At 61.4% G+C, this 17374-nt stretch overlaps 2 protein-coding genes across 4 annotated transcripts; one reads left to right on the forward strand and one right to left on the reverse strand.

Moving 5' to 3' along the window:
* Positions 1 to 627: 627 nt before the first annotated feature.
* Positions 628 to 8108, reverse strand: THOP1 (thimet oligopeptidase 1). The gene is made up of 13 exons (XM_035348395.1): positions 7946 to 8108; positions 7132 to 7335; positions 5953 to 6101; positions 5375 to 5482; positions 4660 to 4762; positions 4237 to 4397; positions 3719 to 3854; positions 3260 to 3626; positions 2796 to 2997; positions 2496 to 2682; positions 2013 to 2141; positions 1608 to 1744; positions 628 to 1481 (listed from the first exon to the last, which is right to left on the reverse strand). Exons 1-13 carry the CDS (start codon positions 7959 to 7961, stop codon positions 1323 to 1325), a joined length of 2058 nt encoding a protein of 685 aa, XP_035204286.1. The 5' UTR covers positions 7962 to 8108; the 3' UTR covers positions 628 to 1322.
* A 216-nt stretch (positions 8109 to 8324) lies between these two features.
* On the forward strand, positions 8325 to 16027 carry SGTA (small glutamine rich tetratricopeptide repeat containing alpha). 3 transcript variants are annotated; one of them, XM_035348402.1, is made up of 12 exons: positions 8325 to 8449; positions 8745 to 8881; positions 9799 to 9902; positions 10114 to 10198; positions 10822 to 10921; positions 12026 to 12130; positions 12317 to 12455; positions 13294 to 13356; positions 13776 to 13813; positions 14254 to 14343; positions 14597 to 14720; positions 15035 to 16027. In XM_035348402.1, exons 2-11 carry the CDS (start codon positions 8782 to 8784, stop codon positions 14709 to 14711), a joined length of 939 nt encoding a protein of 312 aa, XP_035204293.1. In that variant the 5' UTR covers positions 8325 to 8449; positions 8745 to 8781; the 3' UTR covers positions 14712 to 14720; positions 15035 to 16027. The 3 variants fall into 3 exon arrangements, with proteins under 3 accessions (XP_035204293.1, XP_035204294.1, XP_035204295.1); XM_035348403.1 differs by having other exon boundaries at positions 15204 to 16027; XM_035348404.1 differs by lacking the exon at positions 8325 to 8449 and adding an exon at positions 8481 to 8664.
* The last annotated feature ends 1347 nt before the right edge of the window (positions 16028 to 17374 follow it).

Here is a 17374-nt window from a genome sequence, read left to right on the forward strand (position 1 = left end):
AGGGAGGTGACAAGGTGACAGCGCGAGCTGCCTGGCACGGAGCGAGGCCGAGGCCGGAGGTGGGGTGGGGACGGGGAGAAAAGTCACCTACAAGGGGAGTTGGGAGCGCCGGGCTGGAGGCAGGGAGGACAGGGACCGCTCTCGGTGCCCGCCGCCTACGGCCGGGTGGCCGGGAGCACCCCTGTGGGGTCCTCAGCTCCCCGGGGAAGCTGCCTTCCTCCCCGCGCCCTCAAGGTGCACCTTTCCCTGCAGTTCCTACAAGAAGCAGGAGCCCAGGCCGAGGAGCCAAGCCAGAAATCAGCCTCCGCCCCGGGCTCAGGGCTCTGACTCGCGGGCACCGCGGTGCCAGGAACGACAGCGCTGGGGCTGCGAGCACAGAGCCGGGGGGGGGGGGGCTCAGTGCCCGGCCCTGCACCCCTGGGCACTGTTTCGGGGCCTTCTCGTGGCCGGGCGTGGGCAGGAAGCCCCCGGCTGCTGCCAAGGCCAGCGAAGGGCTGGCTGCTGGCCCCCCCGGTTCGGCGCCGCACCCAGAGCCCGGCCGCTGGCGGTCCCGGCCCTGGCACGGCGCCCGCTCGGTATTTTTATCCCAGGCATCTGCCTTGTTTGAAGCTGCCTGCTTTTTTTTTGTTTTTTTCCACGGCCCACCCCTGTTCCACCCTGGCTTAGAGGTGACAGCAATAGCTGCCGTGGCCTGAGCCCAGAAGGCAGCCATCAGCTGCCCTCAGATGGCCCCGGGGGGCCAAGGGGCTGCGAAGGCAAGAGCCACACGCACCAGAGCCCTTGTTCAGGAGCAGCTGAGGGGCTCGGGGCAGGACGCTGCGGTAAATGCAACCATTTCTAAGATCTCCCCATCTTTATTCCACAGCTGCCCAAAGCCGGGGAGAGCCAGGCTCCTAAAAGAGCTCCCTCGGGTCCTTTGTTTTGTGCTCAAAGTCTGCCCTGGGCACAAAACAAGCCAAGCCCTGGGGGAAGTCTCGTTGGTTAAAAAGGAATTTAAAAGGATTCTTGAGAACAAGGATTTGGGTTCGCTGCCTCCTCTCACCCTCCTCCCCAGCTCACGATGAGGCTGAAACTCACCCTTGTGCAGAAACTGGGTTCAAAGTTCAGCCAATTCTGGGGGGCTGGCGCCAGCCCCATCCCCTGTTCTTTGGGGTGGGGGCGACAAAGGGGATTGAATTCCCCGCGCAGAGCTGTCACTGCAGAGCCCTCGGAGCAGGATCCTGGAGGAACAGCTCCCGGCGGGGCTGGCCCAGGCCGCGTTGGGATGTACCGGGTGTCGTAGACAAGGAGCTGGCTCGACTCAGACGGGCTGGAGCAGTTTCTTAGCAGGCTGAAGGCAGCGAGTTGCTCTCCACCTTCAGTCCTTTGCTGGCCAGGAAGGCGTCCTGCTTGGGCTCGCGGCCCAGGAACTTCCTCAACATGTCGGAAGCGTCCAGGGAGCCGCCGGGATGCAGGATGCAGTTCCTGTAATCCATACCCACCTGCAAGGAGAGACGGGGGCGCGTGTAGGACACCCACCCGCCCGCCTCGCTGCTCCCACCTCTCAGCCAGGGGAGGCAGCGCCCACGGCAAGCCCCGAGCCCGGCCCCGCGGGACGTGCCCCCTACCTTGCAGTTCATGATCCCCTCCTGCTTGAAGCGCGTGTGGAACATGTCCATGGAGTACACCTCGCTCCAGAGGTAGCCGTAGTACTGCGCGTCGTAGCCTCCAGCCAAGTGGCCAAAGGTGGCCGGCATGTTTGTACCTTCGCAGCAGAAGGGAAGGGGGCGTTAACGGGAAGGGCTGCTGGAACTGCTCGTCGAAAAAGCCCCCCGGGCTGTAAATGTGTCACGGCAGGCACCGCGTCGGCTCGTTCGCAAGCACGGAGGAAACAGGGAAGGACCTTCCCGTTATTTTTTTGTTTGGGTTTAGCCCTGCTCTTCCGGGAGTCAGCAAAACCCGGCCCAAGGCCCCAGCCTGGAAAGGGAGCTAGCTGCTGTGTGAGCGGGACCCTCGGCAGAGCCCTTGCGTACCTGGCGTGGCGGGGACACCCAGCACCTCCTCGCACAGCTGGGCAAACACCTCCACGGGGTCAGCCTTCGTCTGGGTGTGCAGCGCCTGGTCCACCTTGGCCAGGACGATCTGACGCAAGTTGAACAGTCCTGTTCCGGGAGGAGGAGGCGAGCTGAGGCCTGGGGGCCCCGGGGGCTCCCAGTGCTCCCCACACCCGATTTCAGAGCCACTTCCCCGGACCAGACCATCCACAAGCTCCCGTTCAGGCCGCGGCTGCGCCTCCGTGGGCACCTCCTGTCGCCTCACCGTTGTGCTTCCCAGCCTAACAGCACGCAGATGTGGGCCTTCCTCCCAGCCCTCTGTCCCCACAAAGCCTTTACCCTAACCACTGTGACCAGCCAGGGCACTAAGGGTCCCCTTCCAGTCCCCACAAGCAGAGGACACCAAGGCAAGACCCCGTCCTCGCCGCGAGCAGCACACGGCCCTTGTTCACTGGCTCCCACCTGTGTTTGCCTGCCGGGATTTAATGAGCTTCTCCAGCAGCTCGTCGGGGATGGGGCTTCCAGTTTTGTAGTGCCTGGACATGCGCAGCAGCGGCTCCTTCTCCCACACCCAGTTCTCCAGCATCTGGGACGGCGCCTCGACGAAGTCCCGCTCCACGTGCGTCCCACTGAACATAGCGAACTCCGCCTAGGAGACGCGTCAGACCGTCGGCACAGCCAGCTCCGAGCAGGGCACCGCTTAACCCCCGAAAGGGAGCACCACGGGGAAAGGCAACAAACCCTCCCCCTGCCGGGCCTCACCTGAGAGCACAGCTGGTGCATGACGTGCCCGAATTCGTGGAAATAGGTCTCCACCTCGTCGTGCTGCAGCAGGGAAGGCGCGTCCGGCGTGGGCTTGGTGAAGTTGGCCACCATGGCAGCCACCGAGATCTGCCGGCTGGAGTCCGGCAGGAGGCAGCCCGGCTGCAGGCCGAAGCAGGCTGCGTGCCCGTACTTCCCTTCCCTGGGCCGGGAAGAAAGAGGGGGCTGTTACACGGGTGATGCCAGGGAGCCAGCCACGAGCTCCCGGGCAGAGCACCGAGCTCTGCTAAGAGCAGCAGCCCCCGCGCTCCCAGGACAGCCCTGCCTGCATCTGCGGCCCTCCCTCCAGCACAACCACGTTGCAGGGAGTGGGGCATCCCCTTCTCTTCCCCAGGCGTGTGGCAGGCTCCTGTCCCGCCGTCCCAGCCCTCCTCCCCCCCCTTTTAGCTGTCCCCAGGCCTCACCGCGGGTACAGATCCAGGTAGAATTTGCCGATGGTCTCCCCGGAGGAGGCGTCCTTCACCGTGTACAGCTGGACGTCCTCGTGCCACACCTGAGCCTTCTCTTCCAGGTGGAAGGTGAGCCCCAGCAGCTCCTGGTAGATGGCCAGCAGGCCCGTGGTGACCACCTGCATGGGGAAGTACTCCTTCAGCAGATTCTGGTCCACGCTGTACTTGGTCTCCTCCACCTGGTTCATGTAGTAGCGCATGTCCCAGGCATTGATGCGGTTGTCGAACTCCAGCCCTCGCTTCTCGCACTCTTTCTTTTTCAGGTCCAGGATCACGGCCCGCTCCTTCTCCCCGAGGGGTTTCAGCTTCTGGGCCAGCTCATCTGGAAGAGCAGAGAAGGGAGGGTTGGGGACCAGGGTGAGAGCAGCCCCCCCAGCCCAACAGAGCCCCCCCCTCCGCAGCCAGGCGCCGTACCCAGGAACGTGGCCACCGTCCTGCTGCTTTTCGCCATGTTCATCTCCAGCACAAAGTCGGCGTGGGTGCTGAAGCCCAGCAGGCCGGCTTTCTGAGCCCGCAAGTCCACCAGCTCCTTGAGGATCAGGCAGTTCTCCTGCAACGCAACGGAACAAAAGCTCTGCACGGAACGGGGCACGCGAGAAAGGGAGCGCGAGCCCCAGCGTGGGAATCAGCACAAGCCCCGGAACAGCCCCCTCCAGCGCCTGGGAAATTCAGTCTTCCACAGGAGCACGGCCACGCAGCCCCTTCGCGCACGTGCTGAGCAAGGCTGAGCTGTCACAGCTCGCCCTAACTCTGCCATCTCCCCAGCTCGGAGGACTCCACAAGCAGCAGGTCTCCATCTCCCCGAGGACGCCATCGCCCTTCCCAGGGATCTGGGGGCACGGAGGCTCCTCTCCACAGGACGAGAGCTGCCCAGGGAAAAGCCCTGACGGGCGTTCCTTCCGGCCCTGCTGGCAGGCAGCGAGGCCACCTACCTCTTTGCACCTGGAGTTGAACATTTCTTCCACCTTCCTCCTCGTCTCGGGCACGTAGCACTTCTTCAAGAGAGGGAAATAGTGCGGGTACTTCAGGGTGACCTTCAGCTTGCCGTCCTCGGTCTTCTCCAGGGAGTTGAGGAAGTCCTCGGGGAGCCCCCCTGAGAAAAGAGCAGCCAGCTGCCAGAGAGCCCGAGCCTCTCCCGAAATACCAGCTCTGGGCACAGCACGGGCTCTTGCTCCTTGGCCAGAGCAACCCCAGGGCTGAGCAGATTCCTGCAGAGCGGCAGGAACGCTGTGGGAACACCCTCTTTTACCTCCACCCTTCCCAGGCAGCCTCGTCGGGGACAAAACGGGGTGGGCTCGGCTGCAGCACGAGCCAGGCCCCAAGGGCCAGGAGAAATGAGCCCGAGTGCTCCGTACCTAGCTCCTCCTTGGAGAAGGGCAAGAAGGTGGTGTCTTCGTTGAGGTTCTTGTTGAAGTCTATGCAGAGGACGCTCAGCTTTTTCTTAATAGCTTTGATTTTCTTTAAAATGCAGGGGAAAAAAAAAAGAAAAAATTCAGTCCAAATGGGAAAGTCAAACGGTGCAGGGTCTCCAGCCAGCAGCCTGCCTGCCGAGCTGCCCCCGTGGTCTGCACGCGGCTTTTATTCAGCTGCAACGCTGCAGAATTAACTGCACGCAGGCACGGAGCTCCCGGGCTGGAACAGGCTCCCTTGGATCCCACCTGGTGGGGAAGCAGCCGCCTCAGCACCGTCCCGAGCACCTCCTGCAGGCTCAGGGGCTGCAGGTGTTTCAGCAGCAACCTCCCCTGCCCTCGTTTCCTCTCACTTTCTCTTCTATTTTTAATTCAGGCTCCTTCACTGGGCCACGACGAGAGGGAGACGCGAGGGGAACGCCCCCCCCCCAGCCCCCAAGCTGCTGCTGCAGCTTCTCGGGAGCTGCTGCCTCCAGAAGTCAGCCCCGCGCTGTGACCTTATCCCCACCCAAAGGAAAAAGGGGCACGGAGACACCGCCCGGCGTGCCCGAGGTCACACGGATCGGGAGCGAGCCTCAGGCCTCCACTCCGCGGCTACGCTGCCCCCCCAGCCCTGCGAGGCTTCCTCCACACGGAGTTATGCTGAGCTCTGTGGCCTCACCTCCTGCGTTTCCTCGGGGAGATGGAGCCCGTTTCTTTTGCCCAGTTTGATCAGCCTCTCCAGGTACCTCTTAGCTTCGGGCTTCAGCGAAGCGCTCTCCGCTTTCTCCTGTAAAGCCAAACCCAGGAGCACAAGGAGCCACAGGGTCAGGAGCCCCCCCACAGCTCTGCAGGAAGCTGGGGAGGGTCGTGGGCTGCAGGAGTGACCCAGAGCAGACAGAAACACGCCGCACCAAGGCTTCAGTTTGGGGCGTGAATTCCTAGCGGGCTGCTTTCAACATCTCACCTTTATGCCCCACTACAGCCCCTGGGGGCATTGCCCGGCCCCTCTCTGAGCGGGGCAGGCTGGCCTCACTTCTGCCCGTTTACCAAAGGAGGAATCGAAACTTTGGGTGTGTGTGGGGGGTCACAGCCCTCAAATCCCAACCCCACAGTTCCCACCAACAGCTGGGCCACACAACTATTTGATTCCAGACCTGGCATCATTTGTTTCTAAGGGCTAGGACAAGGGAACAGGACCGCTTGTCACTCCGGGAGGCTTCTGCTCCCCGCTTGGAGGCATCCCCCCCGAGCACGCACCTGCAGCCAGACGATCCTCTGGTACACGTCCTGCCTCATGCTCATCTCCACGTCGAACTCCGAGAGCTTCTTGTCAGCCTCGGTGCTCGCAGCGCGGATGTCTTTGCAGGGAGAGACGTGCTGGGGGAAGTCCAGCATGTTCCGGCGGACTGGAAAGAGAGCAGACATTTCAGCAGAGGCAGCGGGAGCCGGGCGATGCAGAAGCGCCCGCGGGAGGGAGCGCCCGCAGCCAAGGTGTTAACGAGGAGGGCGAGGGAGCTGCTGCCCTCAGACACCCCCGGAGCCACCCTCGCTGAGCTCCCGCGCCCCTCGTTCACTGCCCTCGCTGCTGTCCAGCGGTTTCCCCTCCGCGCTCTGCCTTTTGTATGAAACTCGCGTGAGTTCCATGCACGGGAGGCCCCAGCTCTCTCGCCAGGTGTAACTGCTGTCACCGCTCGGAGAACCACCGGTGGCAGACGCGCAGACAGCACGGCTGCGCCTCCATCCCTCAGGGAACCAGGGCACGCCTCCACGGCCGCCGCCGTGCCCCAGCCGAGCTCTGCCCGGGCTCATTTCCAGCCTGGAAGCGAACGCGGGGGAACGCTCCCCGCCTCGAGGCCTCGAGCAAGACAGCTGCAGCAGGAAGGGGCCACCCCCAGGCAGCAGGAGGGCAGCGGGCGTCCACGCTCTGCTGCCCGGGGAAGGCGCCGGCAGCTGCCACGGGGCGCTGCGGGGCTTTGGTGCTAGGACAGGGCACAGACATTTCCCCACTGCCTCAGGGCAGGAGTTAGAGAAAAGCTGGAGGTTTCTGAGACTTCTGCCAAGGCGCAGCCTCTTCCTGCTAACGCAGTCGGACATGGAAAGGAGCGGGCAGCCTCGGAACCTAGCCGCAGCCCCGCAGACCTTCCTGCTGCCGAAGCGCTGCCCTCGTTTTGAATTCACGTTTCTGTTCCAAACCTCCTTTTTTTTTTTTTTTTTTAGTTGGACTTGGGTCTAGCTGCGTAAACATTAACTGGAAGGAAAACCTAACACCGAGACTGAGGGATTCAGACAGAAACCAGACGGAAGGGATTCAGAGGGATTCCGATCGAAGACAGAAAGAGACGACAGCACGGAGACCCCCTCCCAAAAACGGGTGCAAGAAAACGCTCGTTAAGACGTAGATTTCCAGAAAGCAAGCGATCCTCTTCAGACACGTACCCGTGTATTCCACCTCCACGTCAGCCAGGGCCTTGAGGGTGTTCTCGTAGGACACCTCTCCCCGCTCCTGGGCGCCCACGCGGTCGTACACCAGCTTGGTCCTCTCGGTCAGCTCGGCGGCCATGCGCTCGATCTGCTCGGCGCTCAGGTCCCAGCGCAGCTGCTCGGCCACCAGCCGCGGGGCCTGGCTGTCCACCACGCTGCCTGGGGAAGCGCAGGGACCCCCCCCTCCATCAGTGGCACGGTCGCACGCGAGGAGCGCCGGCCGCGGCCCGGGACGGGCACGGTGCTCCCGGGGAGGTGCCGTGGGCACCGGTGACCCTCCCGGTGGTGGGGGCTCGGTGGAAACCTGCCGCCTGCACCACGGGGACTGGGGGGTTGGGGGGGGGGGGGGGCACGGCAGGGACCCCCCCCCCCCCATCCTCACCGGGAGCCCCCTTCTTGACCTTGCCGGGCTCCCCCCCATCGTCAACGGGACCCCCCCCCCGGCCTCTCCCCGTCCTTACCAGCTCCCCTTCCCCGTCTTTACCGGGACCCCTCCCCCGGCCTCCCCTCATCCTTACCGGGCTCTTCCGGCACCCCGTCCTAACCAGGAACCCCCCTCGGCCCCACCGGGACCCCGTCCCGTCCATACCGGGAATCCCCGGGACCCTCCTCGGAACCCTCCCCGGGCCTCCCCCCGTCCTCACCGGGACCCCCTCGTCCATAGCGGGCACCCCCCGCACACACCCTGACCTTATTGGGGACCCCCCCCGGTACCCCCCGGTGCCCCCAGCCCCGGTCCCCCCGCCAGCCCCCGGCCCCGCGCCGTTACCGGTGGGGGGCGCCATGCCGGGCTCCGGGACCCTGCCGCTACCGAGGCCGCGAGGAGGCCGCGAGGAGGCCGGGCCGGCCCCGCGCACCGAGCATGTGCCGCGGGCAGCGAGACGGGCGGGTTGGGCAGAGCGGCCGCGCCAGGGGCATGCTGGGATCGCGGAGGACCGCGCCGCTCTCCCCGTCCTTTCTTCCCTCTGGGGGACCGGGGAAGGGCCGGGAAACGGCTCCGCCCCCCCCCCCGCCACCCGGCCTCCAGCAGCGCGGCCGGGGCCCGGTGAGGCCGCCCGCCCGTTCCCATGGCAACAACACCCCCCACGTCTCTATGGTCAAACAGCAGGGAAAGAGCGGCGCCCCCACTTCCGGCCTCCGGCCCGTCCCCCCCGGTGCTGCGCGCACCGCGCACGCGCAGCGCCCTCAGCGGTGGCGGGCGGGGGGGAGGGGGCGGTGGCGGCGCATGCGCAGTGCTGCGCCCGCCCTGGCCGAGGCGAGCGGCGCGGGGCCGGTGAGTGGGGGCGGGGCGGGGCCGGGGCCTCCGGGACCGGGGCCGGGCCCTCAGCCAGGCCGCTACGGGGCGGGGAGGCCTCGGCCTGGGCCTCCGGCGGGCCCCGGGCCGGTGTGGGCCCGCTCCCCGGTCCCTTCAGGCCGCCCCGGGGTGGGAGGGGGGCGGCGGCCGTGCCGTTTGCGCTGCTTTCGCCTCCCGTTACCGGCAGCGGCCTGGCCGTGGGGGGGGGGGGGGTGGGGGCAGCCCCGGCCCTGCTGGGAGGCGCCCCCGGGTCACGCAGCTCCGTTCCCCGCAGGGTGAGAGCCGCGAGGAGGCACCGAGCGCCCCCCGGGATGGCGGAGCAGAAGCGCCTGGCCTACGCCATCGTCCGGTTCCTGCACGAGCAGCTGCGGAGCGGGGGGCTCAGCCCCGACGCGCAGGAGAGCCTGGAAGGTGGGGGCGGGGGGCGGCTGCCCGGGGCTGGCACCGGGGGCTGGCACCGGGGGAAATCGGGGGGCTCGGTGCCTGCCCCCCGGTGCTTCGTTCCTGCCCCCCGGTGCTTCGTTCCTGCCCCCTGCCTTGCCCTCTCCCGACCATGGCGCCTTGCTCCGGGCTGGGAAGGGTTTTTTCTGCTTGGGGAGGTCCCCGGGGGGTCAGGGCTGCTGGTTCCTGGGCTGTCCTCCTGTCACCTCCTTCAGGAGGAGATCGCCTCGAGGAAGGAGCGCGCCTGGGATCAGAAGCCCCCCTGAGCCCCGCTTTGATGCTTAGAAAGTTTTATCTGACGCGAGGCGCAGGGGGCTGGTAGCGCGGCGTAAAATAAAATCGCTCCGGGGCTGGAGGGAGGCGGTTTGTACCCGCGGAGGCCTTTTCCTTTTCTGCTGTCAAAGTGCTTTTCCCCACCGCAGCCAGGAGAACTTTCCGCAGGTGTTCTTCAGAGGTAACGAGAGCACGCTGATCCTAACAGATCTCCGTAAGGAGCTTGTGCTTTAGGCTTTGCATTCACCCCCCTGGCACAGAAAGCGGTGGGTGCGTTCCTGGGGGCCAGAGAGGGCAGGAGGAGGCACTGCCCGGCAGGGGTGTAGTCCTGGACCGTGAAGTATGGCCCCAGAGTTCTGTGACACCGGGCTCTGCTCCGCTGCTGGATTCCCCTGTCCGGGCTGGGAACGGGTTCATGTCCTGGTGGGGCACGAGGTGGGCACCCCGGCACCTCCTCTGAAGCCACCGAGGGGATGGGAGTCGTGGCTGATGCCTTCCAGGGGCTTCCTTCCAGGCTTTTCCTGGTATTATCAACTGTAAAGAATTCAGGTGCCGTGGAAGAGGGCTAAGCAGACAGAATGGGGAGAGCTAATGACCCGATTCTTCCTGTCCAGTGGCGATCCAGTGCCTGGAGACAGCTTTTGGGGTCTCCCTGGACGACCACGACCTGGCTGTGTCCCAGACTCTTCCGGAAATATTTGAAGCTGCTGTAGGGAAGGTGAGCAAATACCCCAAACACGCGCTGACCTGCAGTTCAGGCAGCCCAAGCGACGAGCTCCGCTTGATTTCTGCGGTGCTGCTGCCCCCTCGGAGGTGTGTGGGAGGGAAATGTTTGGGGCTTGACGAGCCCGGGGCTCGGGGAGGGGGAGGCTGGATTTTGCTCCGTGGGAATCCTCGTCTCGGCACAGCGCTCTCCCTTTCCTTGTAAGGAGCCTGAGCACACCAGAACGAACTCGGAGCCCATCACCCCCTCTGAAGATGACGTAGCCGAAGCTGAAAGACTCAAGACTGAAGGTAGCCTCCTCTAGAGCCGGGTGTGGTGAGCTGTAAATGAGGACGGGGAGGAAGGCTTCGTTCACGCCGCACCGCGGGAACGCACGGAACGGGAAGCCAGCAGAGGGGCTCGAGCCTTTGTTCCCGCTCGTGTCTCCACGCGTGTGTAGGGTTGGCGCAATGCAGCCGCCGCAGAACCTCGGCAGGCAGCCGGGGCAGCAGCTTTTGCACGCTGGCAGCCCCGTGCAGCGCAGGACACGGCAGCTTCCCTGCCGAGGCCTCCGTGTGTTGCCTCTCCTCTGCCTTGGAAAAGAGCACGAACAGAGAAGTGCAGCGGGGAGCTGCCTCTGAGCCGGGGCACCGCAGCACTTCCCGGAGTCCGTTGTAGCTCTGGGGAGGCCTCGCGGGTGGGAGAGCAGCCAGAGATGCTCGGAGGAGCTTGCGGGATCTCTTAAAAGGTGGCAGGTCAGCTGGAACTGACGGGGCGCGGATCCCCTGCCTCGCACTCGCGTGCAGTTTGATCAGCAGGGGCTGCAAGCTCCGGGCTTCTGGCGCGCCGTTTCCTGAAGCAGAACAGAGACGCAGGCCTGTTGCTCTGTTTGTCCCCAGTTTGAACTTGACGAGCCTTTTCTCCATCTCGTTAGGAAACGAACAAATGAAGGCAGAGAACTTTGAAGCCGCTGTGTCATTCTATGGAAAAGCGATCGAGTTGAATCCATCCAACGCGGTGTACTTCTGCAACAGGTACCGCTGATCTCCGTCCGCAGCCCTGTGCGCCTGTGGTTTCGGTCCCTTCTTCTTACCTCGCGCTCCTGCCTGGTCGCAATCCCACCTTCTGCTTGTTCTGTTCCTTGCCCTTGGTGGTTTATTTTTTTTTCCTGAGCTCGGTGACGCTTCCCTGTGCCTCTTGCCAGCTCCGTGCCCTGGCATCTCTAGGTAGGACGTGGGTGTGGAAGCAAACTGTCAGGCATTGGAGGAGACACGAGGGTGCCAAGAAATCCTCTCTGCTTTCACACAGTTAACTCCTTCAGGAAGGTAAAGGGCCCGGCCTTGAGAGGCTGGGTCCGTAATAAACAAAAGAGTGGAGTGAGACGAGCTGAAGGCTTGGTTTGGGGAACTTTTTACATACGGAGAGTCCCACGCGTGCAAAGCATGATGCAGGTCACCTTCCGAATTTTCAGCGGTGTTCTAGGCAGAAGTACGCGAAAGCTGGTGGAAAAACCACCGCTGAATCCAATCCTTTGAGTCGGGGTCTGATTCAGTTACCTGCTCGAGCAGAACAGGGAGCCGAGGTTGCAGTTACCTGCTTCTCGTGAGCACAGCCCCGCAGCTGGCTCCGTGAGTAACTCACGTGCACGCACGCTCGTGATGCGAGTTGCTTCTTGGTGGCTCATTTCAGCTGCGTGAGCGTCATCCAGCGAGGTGCCGGGCGGGTGCCCTGGTGCCGGTACAAGCTGTAAGCCTGAGGCGGGAGTGAGCTTGGTAAAGGGAGAACTGATTTTGAAACTTTATGTGGAGATGGTCAGGAAATGGATGAAACGGTCGATACGGGTAAGAAATCGAGGCGTAAGGGAAGCCGAGGGATTGGTAGCAAGCGGGACACGTCCCTGCCTCTTGGGAGGGCCGTGAGGAGGTGAAAGAGCCCGGATTTCTTTGCGGTAGGAGCAGAGCACGGAGCTGGGGGTTTGGATAGCGCCCTGCTCACGTCGGTACGGCCTGGGTTTATGTCGGGGTTCCACTTGGCTTTGCCTTCGCAGCAGGACACCGCAGAGGGGGAGCAGGGCTGACCTCGATCCGCGTGTCCGAGCTGCTAAGTGTTTTCTGCACACCTTTCTCCATTCTCTCCAGAGCTGCTGCGTACAGCAAATTAGGGAATTACGCGGGAGCAGTCCGAGACTGTGAACGAGCTATAGGCATCGACCCAAACTACAGCAAAGCATATGGCAGAATGGGGTAAGTCAGGGAGCTTCTCGGGCCAGCGTTCTAATCTCAAAGCGCCTGGTGGCGGCGATACCGGCAGCGGCGTTCTGCCCTGGAATGCCGGGCAAAAACACCTAGGGCTGCACCTCGGCTGGGGGCGGGGGAAGTCTGCGAGCGCTTATCTGCCTCGAACGTTTTCTTCTGTTTCCACTTCAACAGCTTGGCCCTCTCCAGCTTAAACAAACACACGGAAGCTGTTGTTTACTACAAAAAAGCCCTAGAGCTCGATCCAGACAACGACACGTACAAATCAAACCTGAAAATAGCCGAACAGAAAATGAAGGAGACTCCAAGCCCAGTAAGTCATGACGCTGTACGTGGGTAAGATCAGAAGGTTTCTTCGTTGTGCTCGCAGGCGCTGTCTGGCAGAGGCTCGATGATCCGGGTTGTGTTTAGAATACAAACCTTGCATGCAGGCGGAGGGGAGATGGTTAATGAGCGCTGCCGTGAACATTTCCACTAAAATCCAGAGAGAGTAACTGCTCTGCTGCAGCGCAGTCACCTTGGGCTTCGTTGAGAGAGCTGGGAGATGAGACTGGTTGGAAGGAGCATTCGCAAGCAGCATTTTTTGCCTTAAGCACCTTCCTTAATTAAAGCCACTGCTCCTAAAATCCAGATTTTTTTTTCTAGTGACCCGTTAGCAATACCAAAAGGACTTTTTATTTTCCTTTTTTTTTTTCCTCCCACAAGTGTTTTGCTTTGGTGGTTTTTGACACGAAAAGAATCCTGGAGGTTTCCTGGTCCCAGAGCCATGAACTGCCCTGCTGACATGCTCAGGACCGCGTTCATTCCCCATTTTGAAGGGGCTTTCAGTCTCCTAAAGACTTCTCCAGCCCCAAGGTGACCAAGTGGATGTGTTTCACTTGGCAGGCGTGATGGGGTCAAGCAGTCCAGCCCTGGCATGCCTCAGCTGGTGAGGGAGGTGCTCGGTAAATCACGCAGTGCCGTTACTGCTGCCGCCAGCACGTGCCCCTTGCCTCCCTTAGCGAGCCTCACCCCCAGCCTCTGCCCTTAGTTGTGGTTTAAGGTGCTGAGAACGCTGCAGAATTGAAGTAACGCTCGTTTCAACGTGCTGTGTGTTGCGTCAGAAGGCGGGAGGATGTCATCACCTGCGTGTGGTGTCTTTCTTCTTACAGACCGGAGGTCCCGGAGGATTTGATTTAGCTGGCTTGCTGAACAACCCTGGCTTCATGAGCATGGTAAATCTGCACAGGGCACAGCCGGGCTGTGTCCGGGCTGTGCAGTTCTCTGTTCTGGGTGAGATGTGTCAGTACGCGGCTCGGGGAGTTCTGTGTCTCGGTAGCAGATTTGTTTTCATTCCATTTCTTCGCTGCGAGGAAGCTGTGCTTGTGTTTTTCGCTGAAGTCAAATAAAGAGCCAGCGACTTGTTCAGGGGCTTCGTGTGCTGGCTGCGGATAGGGTGCCTGTTGTGCGTTACCAGCCGTGTCGTGTGCGTGGTGCTGTGCTGCTCTGTGCTATTTTTGTCCTATTGATCTGCGTCCAAGTATTTCTGTCTTCACTTTGTTCCTCGTTGAATGGCACAACATCTGCGTGTTTACCCAGGCATTTCTGACTAAATAGGGTGTCCTTTTTTTTTTCTTCCCCCCTCTTTAAATAGGCATCTAACCTAATGAACAACCCACAAGTACAGCAGCTGTAAGTTTGATCCCGTCTTCTCTTTCCTCTGAGTCGCTCGTTTGAAGCTCTGGTGGGAGGGGGTGGGTACCAGGAGCGCGGAGGGCAGCCCCGGGGCAGCCTGCTCCCCTCAGCTACCCCGTGTCTGGAGTGCTCTGGCCTCGTGGAAGAGGAGCCTCCAAGGGAGGCAGGGTGGATGGTGGCACTGGAATTGCCTTTGGGAAGTCGGAGTCCGTTTGGCTCGGCTCTTTCTGTGGTCTGGGGACAGGATTTCACATCTCGGTCACGGTTGCTCTTCTGCAGTCAATGAATAAAAAGTGGTGGCAGAAGATTCCCTCGCAGATAACTCCATAATCCGTGTGGGCAGGTGCTCCCGTTAGGCTGGCGTTCCCTTCCTCGTGTAAAACGACCAATTCCTGTGTTTTGTGTTGTTTTCTGAGCGATGGCTCTTGTTTCCACAGCATGTCTGGGATGATTTCTGGTGGCCATAACCCCATGGGAGCAGCAGGCACCAGCCCCTCCACAAATGATCTCGCCAGCCTCATACAAGCGTGAGTAGGGAGCTGGCTCTTTCCCAGTGGCTCTTTCCCAGTAAATTCATAACCGGATTTCGGGTTTTCTGACTGAAAGCGAAAGCTTAAGTTAACAGCTGGGGAAGGCTGAACCGCGGGGTGAAGCCCTGCCTCTTGGTAACGCGAGCCGCTTGTTGGAGCCGAGTTTTGACACTCGGCTGTGAAGAATTTCCTCGCAGCAGGGCCGTGGCGGTGTGTGAGAGCCCCGACACAACCGCTGCTTGTTCTGCAGGGGCCAGCAGTTTGCGCAGCAGATGCAGCAGCAGAACCCCGAGCTAATAGAGCAGCTACGAAGCCAGATCAGGAGTCGAACTCCAAGTGCCAGTAACGAAGATCAGCAGGAATGAGCATTCCAGGTGAGGCTGCAGCCAGGAGTGCCGCTGGCAGCTTAGCGGGGAGGATTTCAGTATTTTGCAGCGATTTCTGGTGCCTTAATTCAGCAGTTTGGGGTCTCCCTCCTCCCCTCTGTATGGACTGGGTTCTCTGTGCCAGTAAGAGCTGGTGCCCTGCCTCAGAGGCACAAGGCGTAGCCCTGAGGAGTGATAAGAGCTCCCCTCGCGCTGTGTGCCTGACAAATGAGCTTCGTTACCCAGCGGTCACGGTCGTTACGGGGCGCTTTGTTTTTCCCAAAGATTGAATTTGCCGATGTCTTGTCTTCCTGTCTCTGCAGCGCAGTCCGTGGGAACGATGCTCTTTGCTTTACAAACTGGAAGCCATGTGCGTGTTGCCATTTCTTGAGTTGGAAGTGTCCAAGAGGGGGAAAAAAAAAAGAAAAAAAAAACACAGAATACTTTATATGACCTGCATGATAAAGACAGATTCACGCTTTCTTTCCCTAGTCTTCATCCCTGCTCCTCCCCCTCAGCCTTTCCATTAGTTTTTTTCTTCTGGAAGACCCAGCGAGCTGAACACAAACCAGCATCCACAGCCTTTCTGAAGAGACTCAGAAAATTACCGACACGGTTACATTTCTATGTTCTTTGCTACATGGGAATTTTTTTAACCCGTTTTTGAAGAACGGCGCACTCTTCACTACAGGATGTCTTCACTTTCCTGCCCACGTGCCACTTCAAAGAAGTGTTCCAGGCCCGCCCCGTCCTGCCCCCCCGTTACCTTTGCGCCAGCTGCACGCTGGCGGCGTTCGAACGCTCTGGAGACCGCTGGGTTTCGGGGTCTCCGGGAGCGGGGCTTCCGTTGATCAGATTCGCTGCGTTTCTCATTCAGGTCCGTAGCAGCATCGCCAGGGCTGTTCAGAGGTGGGGTCTGGCGGTCGCCTCTCCGAGGTTAGTGTAAATGTGTCGGGGGGGAGGGTTGGGACTACTTAGAGCGAGCGTTTCCAGACACGCTTCTGGGGGGTCCTCCCCAGGCCTGGCAAAGCTTGTCTAGTGTTTAGTAATTATGGCTATGTCGTCGGAATGATCCAATCTGTGAACTAGTCGGGTGGACAGTAAGGAAGATAATAACGTCTTTGGTGTTTAAAAGGTTCCTCTTCTGCTTTTTAATTTGTCTTTTTATGCATGTAAGTAATCAACCTGGTCGACTGTGCTGATGGTAGGAATGGAGGGCGCCTGAGTAGAGAGCAGAAGGAATAGAAACGCTCCTGGGACAGCACGGTGTCGAGCGGCTGCTGGTTCATCGCGGGGGCACAGAGCGATTCTGCCCCCGCACGTCGTGGGTGGGACGAGGGGAATGGCTCCGGTGGCTGACCGGAGCCACCCGCAGCCTTCCACCCCCGGGACCTCCCCGTTGTCGCTCCCAGGGCAAGCGGGAGGCTCTGGGCAGCTCCCCCAGAAGTCAGTAGTTGAGGCTGGGGGGGGTTTTGTGTCGACCTCAGAACTGTTCTTAGGGTTTAGTCACCCCGTGGGGGGGGGGGGGAAGGCGAGCTCCTGGCCGTGGGCGAGCGTGAGGTGGAAAACGCCCCTTCAGGAGCCCCGGTGGGTATGGATGAGCAGGTGTATCTGACGATTGCTATCAAGAAAAGAATGATTTGTAAATGCTCCATAACTACGTGGCCAATGTAACTCGTGAAGAATAAAATATTTGGACACTTGCTTTGTGGTCCCTGTTGCCCCCGTGAGTGAAGCAAGACCTGGGGCTGGGCCCGCTCCCGAGGCTGCTGCGGAGGTTTCTGCGTGGGGTCAGAGCTTCCTCGGTGTCCCGGGAGCTGAGAGGCTCCACCTGGCTGTGTTTTTTCCACCTCGCCCAGGCTTTTTGGCTCGGTTTGTGCTGAAATTCCCTCCGTGGCTGCCCCCTCCTCCCTTTAAGGGCTCACTGATCGCTGGGACCACGCAAAAGGAGAAGTTTTAGGACCATAGGAGAGGGTGGAAAGAAAAAATCCGTGAATCATCCAAAATAATGAAACTAGGATTTTTTCCCCTTTTCCGTATCTCCTCAGGGCTGCTCCCCCTCCCTCCTTATGCCGCCTGCTCCGTTGTGCCCATAGCTCTATTCCCTCACATCTCCTGACGGTTTTCTTTTTACACCGCTGTGTAAAAAAACTGACATGTTTAGGACCCCAAAAAGCTGATTTTTTATTTTTTTAGACCCATTTCCCCTCACCCTGCAGCCCCCCGGGCCCTGCGTTTAGCACCGCCTGCAGTATCACGCTTAACGAACGGATTTCCGCGGTTCTTTAACCAAACCCAGCCCAAGCCCTGCTGGAAGCCGAGGCCCCCCCGGTCCCGGTCCCGGTCCCGGTCCTGGTCCCGGTGCAGGCCCGGCCCCGTCAGCACCGGCCGCCCCGGACAGCGCTGCGGGCCCGGCGCTGCCCCGGAACGCTCCGTCGCGGTCCCCGTTTGCAGCCGGGCTCCGTTCCGCGGCGCACTCGGGGGCTCTGGCCGCGTGCCCTCCTCAGGGCGTGGGCGGGCTGACGGGCAGCCCCCGCGGCCAATGAGCAGCCGCGCTGCCCCGCCGCAGCCAATAGAAGGGCGGCAGTGGGGAGCGGGGGCGGGCGTTGTGCGGGGGCCGCCTGGACGGGGCGCGAGCGGGAGCCGGCGCGTGAGTGGGGGGG

This window comes from Oxyura jamaicensis, chromosome 28, assembly GCF_011077185.1.
Source record: "Oxyura jamaicensis isolate SHBP4307 breed ruddy duck chromosome 28, BPBGC_Ojam_1.0, whole genome shotgun sequence".
NCBI classification, from domain to species: Eukaryota; Metazoa; Chordata; class Aves; order Anseriformes; family Anatidae; genus Oxyura; species Oxyura jamaicensis.

Excerpts from the sequence above, each read along its gene's own strand:
- THOP1 (XM_035348395.1), bottom strand. Across the intron at positions 4,763-5,374 it reads TCCCCGAGGAAACGCAGGAG|AAAATCAAAGCTATTAAGAA; the intron begins GTGAGGCCACAG and ends TGCATTTTAAAG. Across the intron at positions 2,998-3,259 it reads TACCTGGATCTGTACCCGCG|GGAAGGGAAGTACGGGCACG; the intron begins GTGAGGCCTGGG and ends TTCCCGGCCCAG.
- SGTA (XM_035348402.1), top strand. The coding sequence starts at position 8,782 with ATGGCGGAGCAGAAGCGCCTGGCCTACGCCATCGTCCGGTTCCTGCAC. Across the intron at positions 9,903-10,113 it reads TTGAAGCTGCTGTAGGGAAG|GAGCCTGAGCACACCAGAAC; the intron begins GTGAGCAAATAC and ends TTTCCTTGTAAG. Across the intron at positions 13,357-13,775 it reads ACCCTGGCTTCATGAGCATG|GCATCTAACCTAATGAACAA; the intron begins GTAAATCTGCAC and ends CTCTTTAAATAG.